General features: G+C 49.4%; 1 protein-coding gene across 1 annotated transcript; it reads left to right on the top strand.

Moving 5' to 3' along the window:
• Positions 1-2,753: 2,753 nt before the first annotated feature.
• Positions 2,754-6,120, top strand: LOC123149509 (putative disease resistance RPP13-like protein 1). The gene is made up of 2 exons (XM_044569174.1): positions 2,754-3,402; positions 4,245-6,120. Exons 1-2 carry the CDS (start codon positions 3,001-3,003, stop codon positions 5,229-5,231), a joined length of 1,389 nt encoding a protein of 462 aa, XP_044425109.1. The 5' UTR covers positions 2,754-3,000; the 3' UTR covers positions 5,232-6,120.
• Positions 6,121-11,936: the final 5,816 nt, after the last annotated feature.

Raw genomic sequence — 11,936 nt, 5'->3', positions numbered from 1 at the left:
GTATCCTCCCGGCTAGCGAAAAACTCTGCTACCGGGTCAGCTGAGCTAGGGCTATCTGCGGTGGGCGGGGTTGGGGTTTGGGCTGGCAGAAGATCAGTCGTGGCAGAGGCATCCATCGGTTGAGCGGGGGCGGCTATGGTTTTGCCATCTATGATGAGGGGGCAGGGCGGGGTGAGAAGCTGCAGCGGGGCTGATGTGGGTGGTGGTGGTGGAGGCAATGCGCGGCGGCGTTGGTGGCGTGGGCCAGGGGATCTGCTTCTGTGGCGGTCGCTGCTGGAACCGCGCTCGGGTTCCGCGGCTTTGCTGGATCGACCAATGCCCAGCAGAGTGTCCTTCCAGGATCAGCGGCCGGCGCCGCCCCCACCTTCCTTGTCGTCACACCTGGCAGGTGCCGGCAAGCCCCGACATCCAGTCGAGGCGACGCGCGGGGCCTGCCTGGCGCGAGTTTGTGTCGGGGCCGCGGTTGGGGGAGCCGGAGGCGGGATGAAGACGCGGTCATCTTTAACGTCGAACGTCCAGTCTTTGAGCTCGAACTCCGGCAGCGGACGGAGGCCGCCCTCCTCGTCGGAGCCAGAGGAAGGCAGGCCGCTCTGGCGAGATGACGGCGACCTGGGTTCCCGTGGCGACCAATTCTCGACTCGGTCGATGTAGAACAACAGTGAATGTCGCTCCGCCTCTAGGAGGGAGGGACGGTGCGGTTGGCGTGGGTCGGTGGCGATTACCCAAGCATCTCGACGGCACGGCCAACACCATCGGCGAAGCTGGAGATGCAGTGGCGCGTGGGGATGTCGGTGAGGCTCCAGCACCAAACCCAGCAGCCGAAGGTGCGTGTGTCCCGCCGCTCATGGGTGTGGGAGTCCAGGCGGTCGATCAGGCAGAATCGGCCGAGCACCTCCTCAGCGCCCTCGAGAGACCACATGTCGAGGGGGAGGCGCTCGACGATGATCCGTGCATGGAGCATCCAGCGTTGGAGGACGACGTGTTCGTCGGGGCGCCATGGCTTGGTGAGGAAGGCCACCCCGTCGACATGGATGACGTCGTGGTGGAGCAGGGAGTCGCGGTGCGCCGGGGCCTCAAACTGGACCAGGTAGTCCTCTGGGTGGTGGCGCGTGACGCGCAGCTGGTGGTTGCCGATGCGCATGTGGTTCTCCAGGGTATGGCCCACCATCATGGGGTTGACCGCGTTGAAGCTGTCGACGACGGAAAGGAGCACAACTTGTCACATGAGCAGGGAGCGCTGACGCTCCATGGCCCTGGAGCGGATCACCACCCCGTGGCTATGGCGCGGGCGTCGCGGGGGTGCGCTAGGACGAAGGGGGGCGCCATGGGTTCTGGCTGGGGGGTGGCGGGGGGGGGGGAGTTGTAGTGGCTGGGGTGGTTGGAGCCGACGGTGGGGGGAGGGGGGAAGACCAGGTGCCCATGGACAGGGCCCCGGCCCGGCGGGGGAGCCGGGCAGGGGGGGGGGGTCGGCGGCGTTCTTGCCCCTCTGGTTCTTGGGGCAGTTGCGTGATTGGTGACCAGGGAGCTTGCAGGTGAGGTAGTGTGTGGGATCACGACAGTCTATGCGGCGGTGTTCTAAGCTAAGGCAGCGGAGGCAGAGGCCCTCGCAGCGCTTTCAGAAGGCTCTGCGGGCCGCCATAGCTGCGGCGGACGGGCGGTGGAGGAGTCTTGATGGCGGAGGAGGCGTGCCGTTGCCTAGCGCATTTTTGGCGTACCTCTGTTTCCGGGATCTCGCCTGAGTCCATCCCTCCTCAGCATCATGGGCGGCTACAGACGAGGTGGTAGGGGTGGGCGCAATGACGATGGAGCGAAGCTTAGGGACTGCCGGGCCGACGGGGTGCGCCTCCGCCAGAGCGCCATTACTGTTGCTAGCGGCCTACTCACCATTATTGCCGCCAGCCTCCGACACGACCACGATGGATTTCAGCTTGCCCTCGCCGTCACGGTTGCGCGCTCGGTCCGCCAGGGGCAGAGGGGGCAGCCGTTGGACCGGGGCAGCGGCGAGCTCCGCAGGGGCCGGCGGAGGGTCGGGGATCGACAAACCACGCGGCCTTGGGGGAGGGGATCCAGATCTCGATCTGACCTCACCATCCACCGAAGAGTCCCAGTCAACTAGCTCCAAAGGTTGCGTCGGGGATCCTGGGCTAGGGTGGTGGATGGCGGGAGGGGTGGCGCTACCGCCCATCGGGCCGTAGCGGGGGCTGGTGGCCGCCGCGGCCGGAGCGGCCAGCGGCGCGGGCTGGGAGGAGCGCGGGTTCGGGCTGGGAGGAGCGCGTTGCGAAAGGTCCACTTCTATCATGCTCCGTGTCGTAAGCTATGGACAGGTAAACAGAAAAACTAAAAAGTGCATGTAAATTAAGGAGCTTTGCTACACGTACAGGGTGTTACAGGGACAAGGGGATTACAGGGTGTTGTGGCAGTTTTTAATTGGTCATTAGTAGAGACGCGGGCCCACCCCCATTGAAATCAGGGGATGTGTTTAGAAAGTTTGGAATGAGCCTGTAAAAGCCTGTACATCTAGCATTTTTGTAAACTATGAATACCACATCCATGCTTAACGGCTAATTCTTTTTTGACATCGTGCTTACACAGCTAGTTTATTGGGCTCATTCTGCAGAGCAAGACGATACATTAATCAAATCATATGGTCAGGACTAATTAAGGAGCAAAGTAGGAACCATTGCCCCTGCAAAAAAAAAGTAGGAACTGTGGCCGACCTGATCTTTTGTTTTCACGTGACGACGACCCAACAACCGTGTTTCGCCGGCTAGTCGTCCACCGCCGAATAGAAAATGGCGTCCATCCCGCGTCCTCTGTCTTTCCCCACACTGCCGTAGCCTCAGACCAGATCTGGAGAGTAGACCAGAGAGCTCCAAGCCGCCGGCCGCCGCTCACCTCCCCCTCACCCTCACCTCGCCGGCGGCGTTCACCCGGCAGCTGCAGAGTGTATGTGCCTATAGACCCTGCAGCCTAGCTACCCTTCTTTCCCCAGCGCTTCCAATGGCAGATCCAGTTAGCTTTAGTGCTGCTGTAGGATGGGGCATAACCGCTGTAGGTTGGCTCGCCTCACCCATCATTCCCAGGCTCCTCAACAAAGGTTTCGCGCTCCTGGACTTCAACGCAGCGGAGAAGCTGAAGATAATTGATATGCAAGTTTTGCATCCACAGCGGGTGATGGAAGTAGTCGACGGGAACACTTACAGGGCACGTTTGGAGCCACTGTTAGATAAGCTTAGGTCTGCTCTCTACGAAGCCGAAGACATCTTGGATGATGTTGAGTATCAGCGTCTCAAGAAGCAGATCCAAGATGCCAAGTCAGAAGGCAGCATCCTTCCACGTAAGAGGGATTTATTGATGAAGAATCTTCGGTCTGCCATGCCGAGATCCCTCCTAAAAGATAAGGTATTCCCCTGCTCTCATGCTTGGATGTGTTCTGATTTATGGCTCTTAGATATATGACTATAGCTGCCAAATCGGAATGCACTCTCACTTGTTTGCCACAATTATCTAGACTAGATGTTAAGATCATGAAATGCAGTTAAGAGATACGACACAGGTTGTTAGGAAAAAATAGGATTACTTTCTTTGGAGCCAAATAAATCAAGAGTTTATATAGTATTTTCTTAAGAGTAATTAGCCCATTATTAGGAATAATCCAAGACTCTAGCTAGCACCGTCTTCCACAAGTTCCTCTTTTTCCTGTGTAGACCTGACAGCACAACTTTTGGTGTTTGGTCCTTTTCCGACGGGACAACAATGCCTCTCGGTGCACTCTTCTTCATGCATCATGATGCACGATTTGTGTCACTCGGGCTCTGGGGGTCTCTCTCCATTCTAAAAAGTAAAAACTCTCCTTCATACGACAGCGTAGAGTAGCACCACCGTCAACATGATCACTTGTTCCTTCTTTTACTAAATTTTTCTTTGCTCTTCCCAAGCCCAATCTAGAGGAGCATGAGAAGCAACACCAGGGTTTGCAAAAATCAGTTAGATATGTCCAGTCCGAGTAGTACTAGTTTGAGTTAGTTTTCATGTCATGTGTGGGCTTGTGCTACTCTGGTTAGAAGTGCTTTTCCCTTTATGATATTATTAGGAGTTGGTGTTCAAGTAGAATTTTAATCGGCATTGAAAATAACCAGAAAAGGTACGAAAAGTGATAAGACAAAAACTATGAGGCATGATACATGCCTCTAATTTCGAGTTGCTGCATTCATGTGCTAACAAGTGCTATTTGATTTTTCCAGGAGAGTGGTATGTCAAAAGTGGAATTGAAGAAGAGCCTAGAGAAGATAGAAAGTGCTATAAATGATGCATGTGAAGTTTTGAAACAACTGAACTTGCCAGGTGGGCGTGATGATGATGGGAGGCAAGCTGTTGCTACCAATTCACGCCGTGCAGTCACTACTGCAGCTCCTCCGATAGGAGTAATTGGTCGGGATAACGATCGTGACAAGATAATCGCAATGCTTCATGAGAAGGAAGACCATTGTCAAGCAAATAATGTCAGTGATACATGCTATTCTGTAATCGGCATCCATGGCATGGCTGGGTCAGGGAAATCAACACTTGCACAGTATGTCTATGATCACGAGAAAAAGCGTAGGCAAGAGAAAAAGGAGGGCCATTTCAATATTGTCATATGGATTCATGTTTCTCAGAAATTTGATTTGGATTCCATTTTTAGGGAGATGTTTGAGGGGGCTACAGGGAAAGCATGCGATAAATTCAATAGTCCTAACGTCCTGAAGGAAAAACTGGAGGATGAACTGCGTGGGAAACAGATTTTACTGGTACTAGATGATGTCTGGTACAACAGTAGGAATTCGGGAGACCGTGAAGAGCTACAAAAGTTAATTTCTCCTCTGAATGTTGGAAAGGAAGGAAGCAGAATCTTGGTGACAAGTCGAACTGAAGCTGCACTAGTATCTCTGGGTGCTGTAAAAGAGAGATGTATTCCAATATCTGACTTGGATGATGAAGTGTTTCTTGAAATGTTCATGCATTATGCACTTAGGGATGCAAGGGTAAGTGACCATGATAAAAGAATACTTGAATTGATTGGAGAGGACATTGCAAAAAAGCTGAAGGGCTCACCTCTAGCAGCCAGAACAGTGGGTTCACGGCTTCGTGAAACACAAACTGTTGAGTTTTGGAGAAGCCAGAAAGATTGGGACCTTATGAATGACATGATGGGAGCTCTATGGTGGAGTTACCAGTGTCTTGATGAGTAGGTCAGGCGATGCTTCGCTTACTGCAGAATTTTCCCCAGGCGATATCGTTTGAAGTGTGATGAGTTAGTTAAGTTGTGGGTGGCCGAAGGGTTTATAAAGATTAGTAAGCCTGAAGAGGAAATGGAAGATGTTGCCAAGAATTATTTTGATGAACTGTTGTCGGCCTCATTTCTGCAATTAGGAGGGAAAGAACGGGTACATGGACATGATGTTGATTATTTTACAATTCATGATCTGCTGTGTGATTTAGCAGAGGAGGTTGCCGGAAGAGATTGCTTCAGGATAGAGAATGGCTTCACAGGAGAGGTTCCGTCGGGTGTCCGCTATCTTTTTGCTGGGACTTGTAATATAGAGATGGAAGGGGAGCCTTGGCGCAGTGGTAAAGCTGCTGCCTTGTGACCATGAGGTCACGGGTTCAAGTCCTGGAAACAGCCTCTTACAGAAATGTAGGGAAAGGCTGCGTACAATAGATCCAAAGTGGTCGGACCCTTCCCCAGACCCTGCGCAAGTGGGAGCTACATGCACTGGGGCTGCCCATGGACATGATGTTGATTATTTTACAATTCATGATCTGCTGTGTGATTTAGCAGAGGAGGTTGCCGGAAGAGATTGCTTCAGGATAGAGAATGGCTTCACAGGAGAGGTTCCGTCGGGTGTCCGCTATCTTTTTGCTGGGACTTGTAATATAGAGATGGAAGGGGAGCCTTGGCGCAGTGGTAAAGCTGCTGCCTTGTGACCATGAGGTCACGGGTTCAAGTCCTGGAAACAGCCTCTTACAGAAATGTAGGGAAAGGCTGCGTACAATAGACCCAAAGTGGTCGGACCCTTCCCCAGACCCTGCGCAATTGGGAGCTACATGCACTGGGGCTGCCCCCCCCCCCCCCCCCCCCCCTTTGTAATATAGAGATGCTTACCGAGAAGATATATGGGTTGCAAAATTTGCGCACTCTCATTGATGGCATGATATTTGTCAAATCAGACGAGCACAAAGCCTTCAAGAGTATGTTTGCTATGTTCATGAGGCTGAAGAAATTGAGGGTACTGAAATTATGTGTCATGCCTTATAAACACAAATTCTCATTCCCAGATTCTATTGGTGATTTGAAGCATCTGCGTTATTTTGCTTTCTCGGTGTATGCACGTGTCAAGCTAACTATACCAGGCACCTTTACCAAGCTTTACCACATGCAGGTGATAGATTTTGGTTTTTGTGGTAGTTTGGCGTCTTCTAGTGGTGAAGATATGGTGAACCTAGTTAACTTGCGCCATGTAATCAGCAGGGCAGATCAGGAATTTCCAAACGTTGGCAGTTTGATATGGCTCCAAACGCTACCATTCTTCAGAATAAGGAGGGCACGGGGGTATGAGCCACATCAGCTGAAGCACCTAAACAAGCTTCAAGGCACGCTGTTGATTTGTGGTCTTGAGAATGTTGAGAGCAAGGAGGAGGCTGTTAAAGTCAATCTTGCTAATAAGGAAAAACTCACAGAACTGATACTTCAATGGGATAATGAGAGCTGCAGTCCAGAAGTTCAAGCAGAGGTTCTTGAGGGTCTTTGTCCATCGAAGTATCTTGAAAGACTAGATATCTCCGGGTACCACGGTATAAGGTTACCGAACTGGATGATGGGTAACCATAATGGCGGCCCAAAGAACCTGCAAGAACTTATATTCAGTGGATGGAACCAGCTAGGACCTGCTCCTGACCTTGGGGCTTTCATTCATCTTCGTTCTCTACATGTTTCTAGCTGCAGCTGGGATGCCTTACCAGGCAATATGGAGCACCTCACAGCACTCAAGAGACTGGATATAAAGTCATGCAAGAATATACGGGAGCTTCTAACACTGCCCAAGTCTCTTGAGGAGTTTAACATCATGAACTGTAGCAGAAATGCCTTACGAGGAAATATGGAGCACCTCACATCGCTCAAGAAATTTGTGATCTGGAATTGCAAGAATATGCGGTCGCCCCCAACACTGCCCAAGTCTCTTGACGAGTTTAAAGTCGTGCGCTGCAGCTTCAATGCCTTGCCAGGCAATATTGAGCACATCACATCACTCAGGAGACTGGATATACAGTCATGCGAGAACATGCGGTCGCTTCCAACACTGCCCAAGTCTCTTGAGGAGTTTATCGTCTTAGGCTGCAGCTTGGATGCCTTGCCAAGCAATATGGAACACCATACAGCACTCAAGAAACTGAGTATCACTATCTGCAAGAATATACAGTTGCTTCCAACACTGCCCAAGTCTCTTGAGAGGTTTATCGTTGTGGACTGATGCAGCTTGAATGCCTTACCAGGCAATATGGAACACCTCACAGCACTCAAGACGCTGATTATACAGTCGTGCAAGAATATGAGGTCGCTTCCAACACTGCCCAAGTCTCTTGAGGAGATTACAGTCATGTACTGCAGCGACGAGTTCACACAATCTTGTGTAACGACTGGTCATCCAAACTGGCAGAAGATTGAGCACGTTCTAAAGAAAACAATTGAATTCGATAGTTGAAAGGTCCATGCAGAAGGTATGCAGTTAGATTCCTGGTATTTTTCTGATTTAAACTGGCAGAAGATTGAGCACATTCTAAAGAAAACAATTAAATTTGATGTCTTCATTTTCCATTTTATGTGTTCAATAAATGTTACTGCAACTATTAGCCGTTAAGGTTCCTGGTATTTTTCTGATTCGGCTGCTGACTGTCAACCGCGTGCCCTTTGGTTGAGGACGGGAGGTGAAGCCAAAGTCGAAGCAGTCAAACTCTTGCTAAATATACAGGCTCTCTTACTGCATAGCCTCTTCGTTGGGTTTTCTCTACTTTGGTTTGTCGAGTCTTGCGTGATTGCGAAGTGAAGTGGTGCTGCGCTCATACTCTCATAAACCATGGGCACTGAAAAATGCATGTCTCCATGCAGTTACGAACAGTGTATTTGTAAGTTGTCTACAATATATGGATTTATGAGTTGTTGACTGTATATGGATGCCGTGGATGGCTCCACAGTGGTTTGGCAGGTCGGCCTCGGCAACGGCTGGCACGTCCTGGCGTCGGTTTGTCTGTTGGCGGCTTGTATCGGCCTTTGGCCCCCCTCCTCGTTGTCCGGTCGCTATGTTCGTCGAAGGACTGGCCTTCTCCTAGCTGCGGTCCATCGCTCGTCTCACGCCCGGCGCGCAGGTCCGAGCTCGTCTCGCGCAGTGCCGCAGGACTAAGCTCGTCTCGCACGCGGTGCAGCAGGACTGACCTTGTCTCGCGCACGGTGTTGCAGGACTGAGCTCGCCTCATGCCCGGTGCTGCAGGACGGGTCGATGGAGGCCAGGTGGCCAGCCTATTGGGTCTCGGCACTAGGGGTCGCCCAGGGGTGCGAAAGGTGGGACCTTTCCGCTCGTCTGGTTGGGATACCGGCAGGTCTCAGGTGAGGTGGTGTCAAGGTCTTGGATGCCGGGGTGGCGGCCCTGGTGGTGGTTGCGCGGTACTCTCGGGCGGAGGCCGTGGCTTGGTGCTGCCCGGTGGCCATGGCCGTGTGGGCGGCATGGTCGCCGGGGTGTGGCGTTCGGTGGCGGTGAGTTTTGGTCGGGGTGAAAACCTGTTCTATCTTCGGATGGACCGGCGGCGGCGAAGCGCGTTCCCTTCTTGAAGGCGTCGTCGCGGCTCTCATTGCGTGTCGTGCGGCTCCGGGGGAAACTCTGATCCTTGGATTGGGCGGTGGCGGCGCTCCGGTGTCGTATCCTTACTGAAGGCGCCGCCTTGGAGCCCACGGTTCGTCATATGCGGCTTCATCTCTTCGCGGTGGTAGTGCTAGGGGTGGTGTTGCCACGCTCAGCGCCTATGTATCATGCCTTGGATGTGTGCGTGTGTTGTGGTTGCGTGCGTTTGTACCGGGTTGTTGTGATCGTGCTTTATATATAAAGCGGGGCGAAAGCCTTTTTCGGTATGGATGTAATAACGTGAAACACGATGGAACACCGGATTGATTTGCTTACTATAAATGATTTGTAACACTGTCCAATGCATGATGAACCCCAAACTGTTTGATTCCTAGCTATATATGATTTGTAACACTTTGCAATGATTATCACTGAATTCGTTCCTTTCTGTCGTTGTTTGTAACATGTTTCACCAAAGTATCCGAATTGGTTGCTAGGAATCGAGGGCTACATAAGCACAGTATGGTATGAGGTTACCAGATCGGGCGAAGCTAACCGGGGGACCTGCTCCTGACATTGAGGCGTCCATTCATTTTCAGTGGTGGACCTGCTCCTGACCGGGTCCAACTTGTACACATATTCAAAAATCTTGCGAGCTATAAAACAGACAAATTATAGGCGCTCGTGTAGTATCTCATTGGTAATACTGCCACACAGGTTGGAATACATAGCCAGACAGAGACAGAGGCACATCAACCTAAGGAAACCGAGTCATGAAGAATTGGTACGTTCATGCTCCAGGAGTCCATATACTACCTGGGCACCTGGCAGTATAACAAACAAACCTGAACTGAAAAAAGAACAGGGAAAGAAACTGGGTGTATTGGTAACGACAACCAACATATTCATGACTCATAATTGGGTGCCATCTACCATCCTAGTACAAAACTCAGTCACAACGAAGAAATAACTACAAAACAGGGTGTACCCATAATAATTGCTAATACACGATCCTCGTACTCTTTTTCTTTTTCTTTACTTCTGTTTCATGGCTACCGCTCGCTTGCAAAATGGAAGACATTGCGTTCATCTACATCAAGTCTATCTACTGTGTGCTTGAGGCATCCACCAGTAATGAGAGAATAAACTGCGTCAATCAGAGGATCTGTAGGTTAGTCCAGTTCAGGTCCCCCTGTTGGTGGATGGATGGACCTCTCAGCTTAGCGCTGCCCTCATCCTAGTGGACAAGAGCAATAACAAACAACCGAGTCCAACTACATGCTGCACTAGTGTTTTTCTCTTTGTCTGACGTCACTTACCAGGGTCCATTGCCATGCACAGTTAAGAAAACTAAATATGAATTGCAGACATAGATCAGTTAGCTCTACCAGGGTCATTTCACTGTCACAATCTTAGGAAAGGAACAGCCATATGAAATGTCACAGTAACTGAAGCAATAAGTAACATGAAAACAAGATCGACCTATACATGACTACTGCTAGGTGAAATTCATTGTCATGCACCATATAGTCTGAAAGGTAGGTGTTCACATCTGCCACAACCCCACGCTTGTCGCTTTGAACTTAGAAAGCCGATCTGATGACAACTCCACCAAATCTAGACAAACAAGACAAAAACCTCAGTCAACATACAAGAGCTTCCACCCAATTTGTGCACACTAGTTCAAGAGTTTTAGAAGCTTAAAAGGAAAAAAAGTTTTAAGGTACTTAGGTAAGTAGTATCACAGGAAGGTGCAGAACAGCCTAATATTGATCTCAACTAAATTTGAAACATGTGACTGCAGGCAGACACTCACTTCAGTGTACTTGGCATCATTACAAGTTGGGATACACAACCAGACAGAGGCACATGAACATAAAGGAATTCAATCCAGAAAAACTCATATGGAATTGGTTTTGCAGGAGTTCATTTACTGCCTAGGCACACTATCAGTATAAGAAACTACTAAGGAAAAGAAAGAAACTGGAGGTGTTGGTAGCGACGAGAAACAATACAATCACCTGAAACTTTAAGTTTCAGTCAGTATCTCAATCAATATGATTTGCCTTGAGATTCTGAGCACAACCATGATACTGAGGATCTAAGAGTGGTGGAGACATTGACAGCAATAAAGAGCAATTTCAGTTGCCCATGCTGATAAGCACTCACTTCGATCTCATAAGGTTGATTCACATAAAACAACATACGTGGGATAACATTTCAGTTGCCTGTGAGCACAAGTTATGCAGGTTTATCTCAAAACAGCATTGCAAGCTAAAATTATACATCTGAAGATGACTAAAAAAGAACTTTTCTGCCTCCTTACATCTATCAAAATAAGTGTACAAAATGAGCTGTCTTTGACTTGAGTGAATTTTCTCAAGGTGAAACAATCCGAGGTAAACTGGATACAAAGTTGTGTTCTTTCTATGTTTATCTTGACCATCAAAACTACTTCTCGAAAATAATTATCATGATATAGTGTTTTTAGTGATTCCATCAGGACTCGTGCATAAGCTACTCAAAGTGCACAAGATTATTTCTCTTACTAATCCTATTCTCTTAAAGTGGCAATCGAAACAAACAAGAAAAGAAACACAGTAATGTTCCCAAGCTCTCTTAGTTTTCCCATGAGCATAAGAAATTAAACACTGCTAAATCAAACAAGAAATACCAATTGCCATAATGAACATGAAGCAATAGACAGGTCGATTATAAATGGAAGGACTGAGATAACTTGGAAGCGATAGAAACTTTACCACTTCATATTCTCCTTGAAGACAACAATGACAGTGGGAAGTTGATATATGGGTACGTCTCATGCAAACGATAATGCTGTTTCTCATAAACCCTGTGAATCTGCAACGTCTTGACATCCATTGAGAAATATCCAGTAAATTGATCATTTAGAGATGATGAGGCGTTTATCCTTGTCAAGAGCAAGTACCTCTGTGTTGCATCTCTGATACGATATTTGTACCCAGAATCAATAAAACAAATGTCTCAAAAAAAACAATAAAACAAAATCCCCTAAAAACCCAAAAATAAATGCCCAATAAAATT

This window comes from Triticum aestivum, chromosome 7A, assembly GCF_018294505.1.
Source record: "Triticum aestivum cultivar Chinese Spring chromosome 7A, IWGSC CS RefSeq v2.1, whole genome shotgun sequence".
Lineage (NCBI taxonomy): Eukaryota > Viridiplantae > Streptophyta > Magnoliopsida > Poales > Poaceae > Triticum > Triticum aestivum.
Note: the sequence above shows the minus strand (reverse complement) of the source record. Positions and strands in the feature narration are given on the sequence as shown.

Excerpts from the sequence above, each read along its gene's own strand:
- LOC123149509 (XM_044569174.1), top strand. The coding sequence starts at position 3,001 with ATGGCAGATCCAGTTAGCTTTAGTGCTGCTGTAGGATGGGGCATAACC. Across the intron at positions 3,403-4,244 it reads GATCCCTCCTAAAAGATAAG|GAGAGTGGTATGTCAAAAGT; the intron begins GTATTCCCCTGC and ends TGATTTTTCCAG.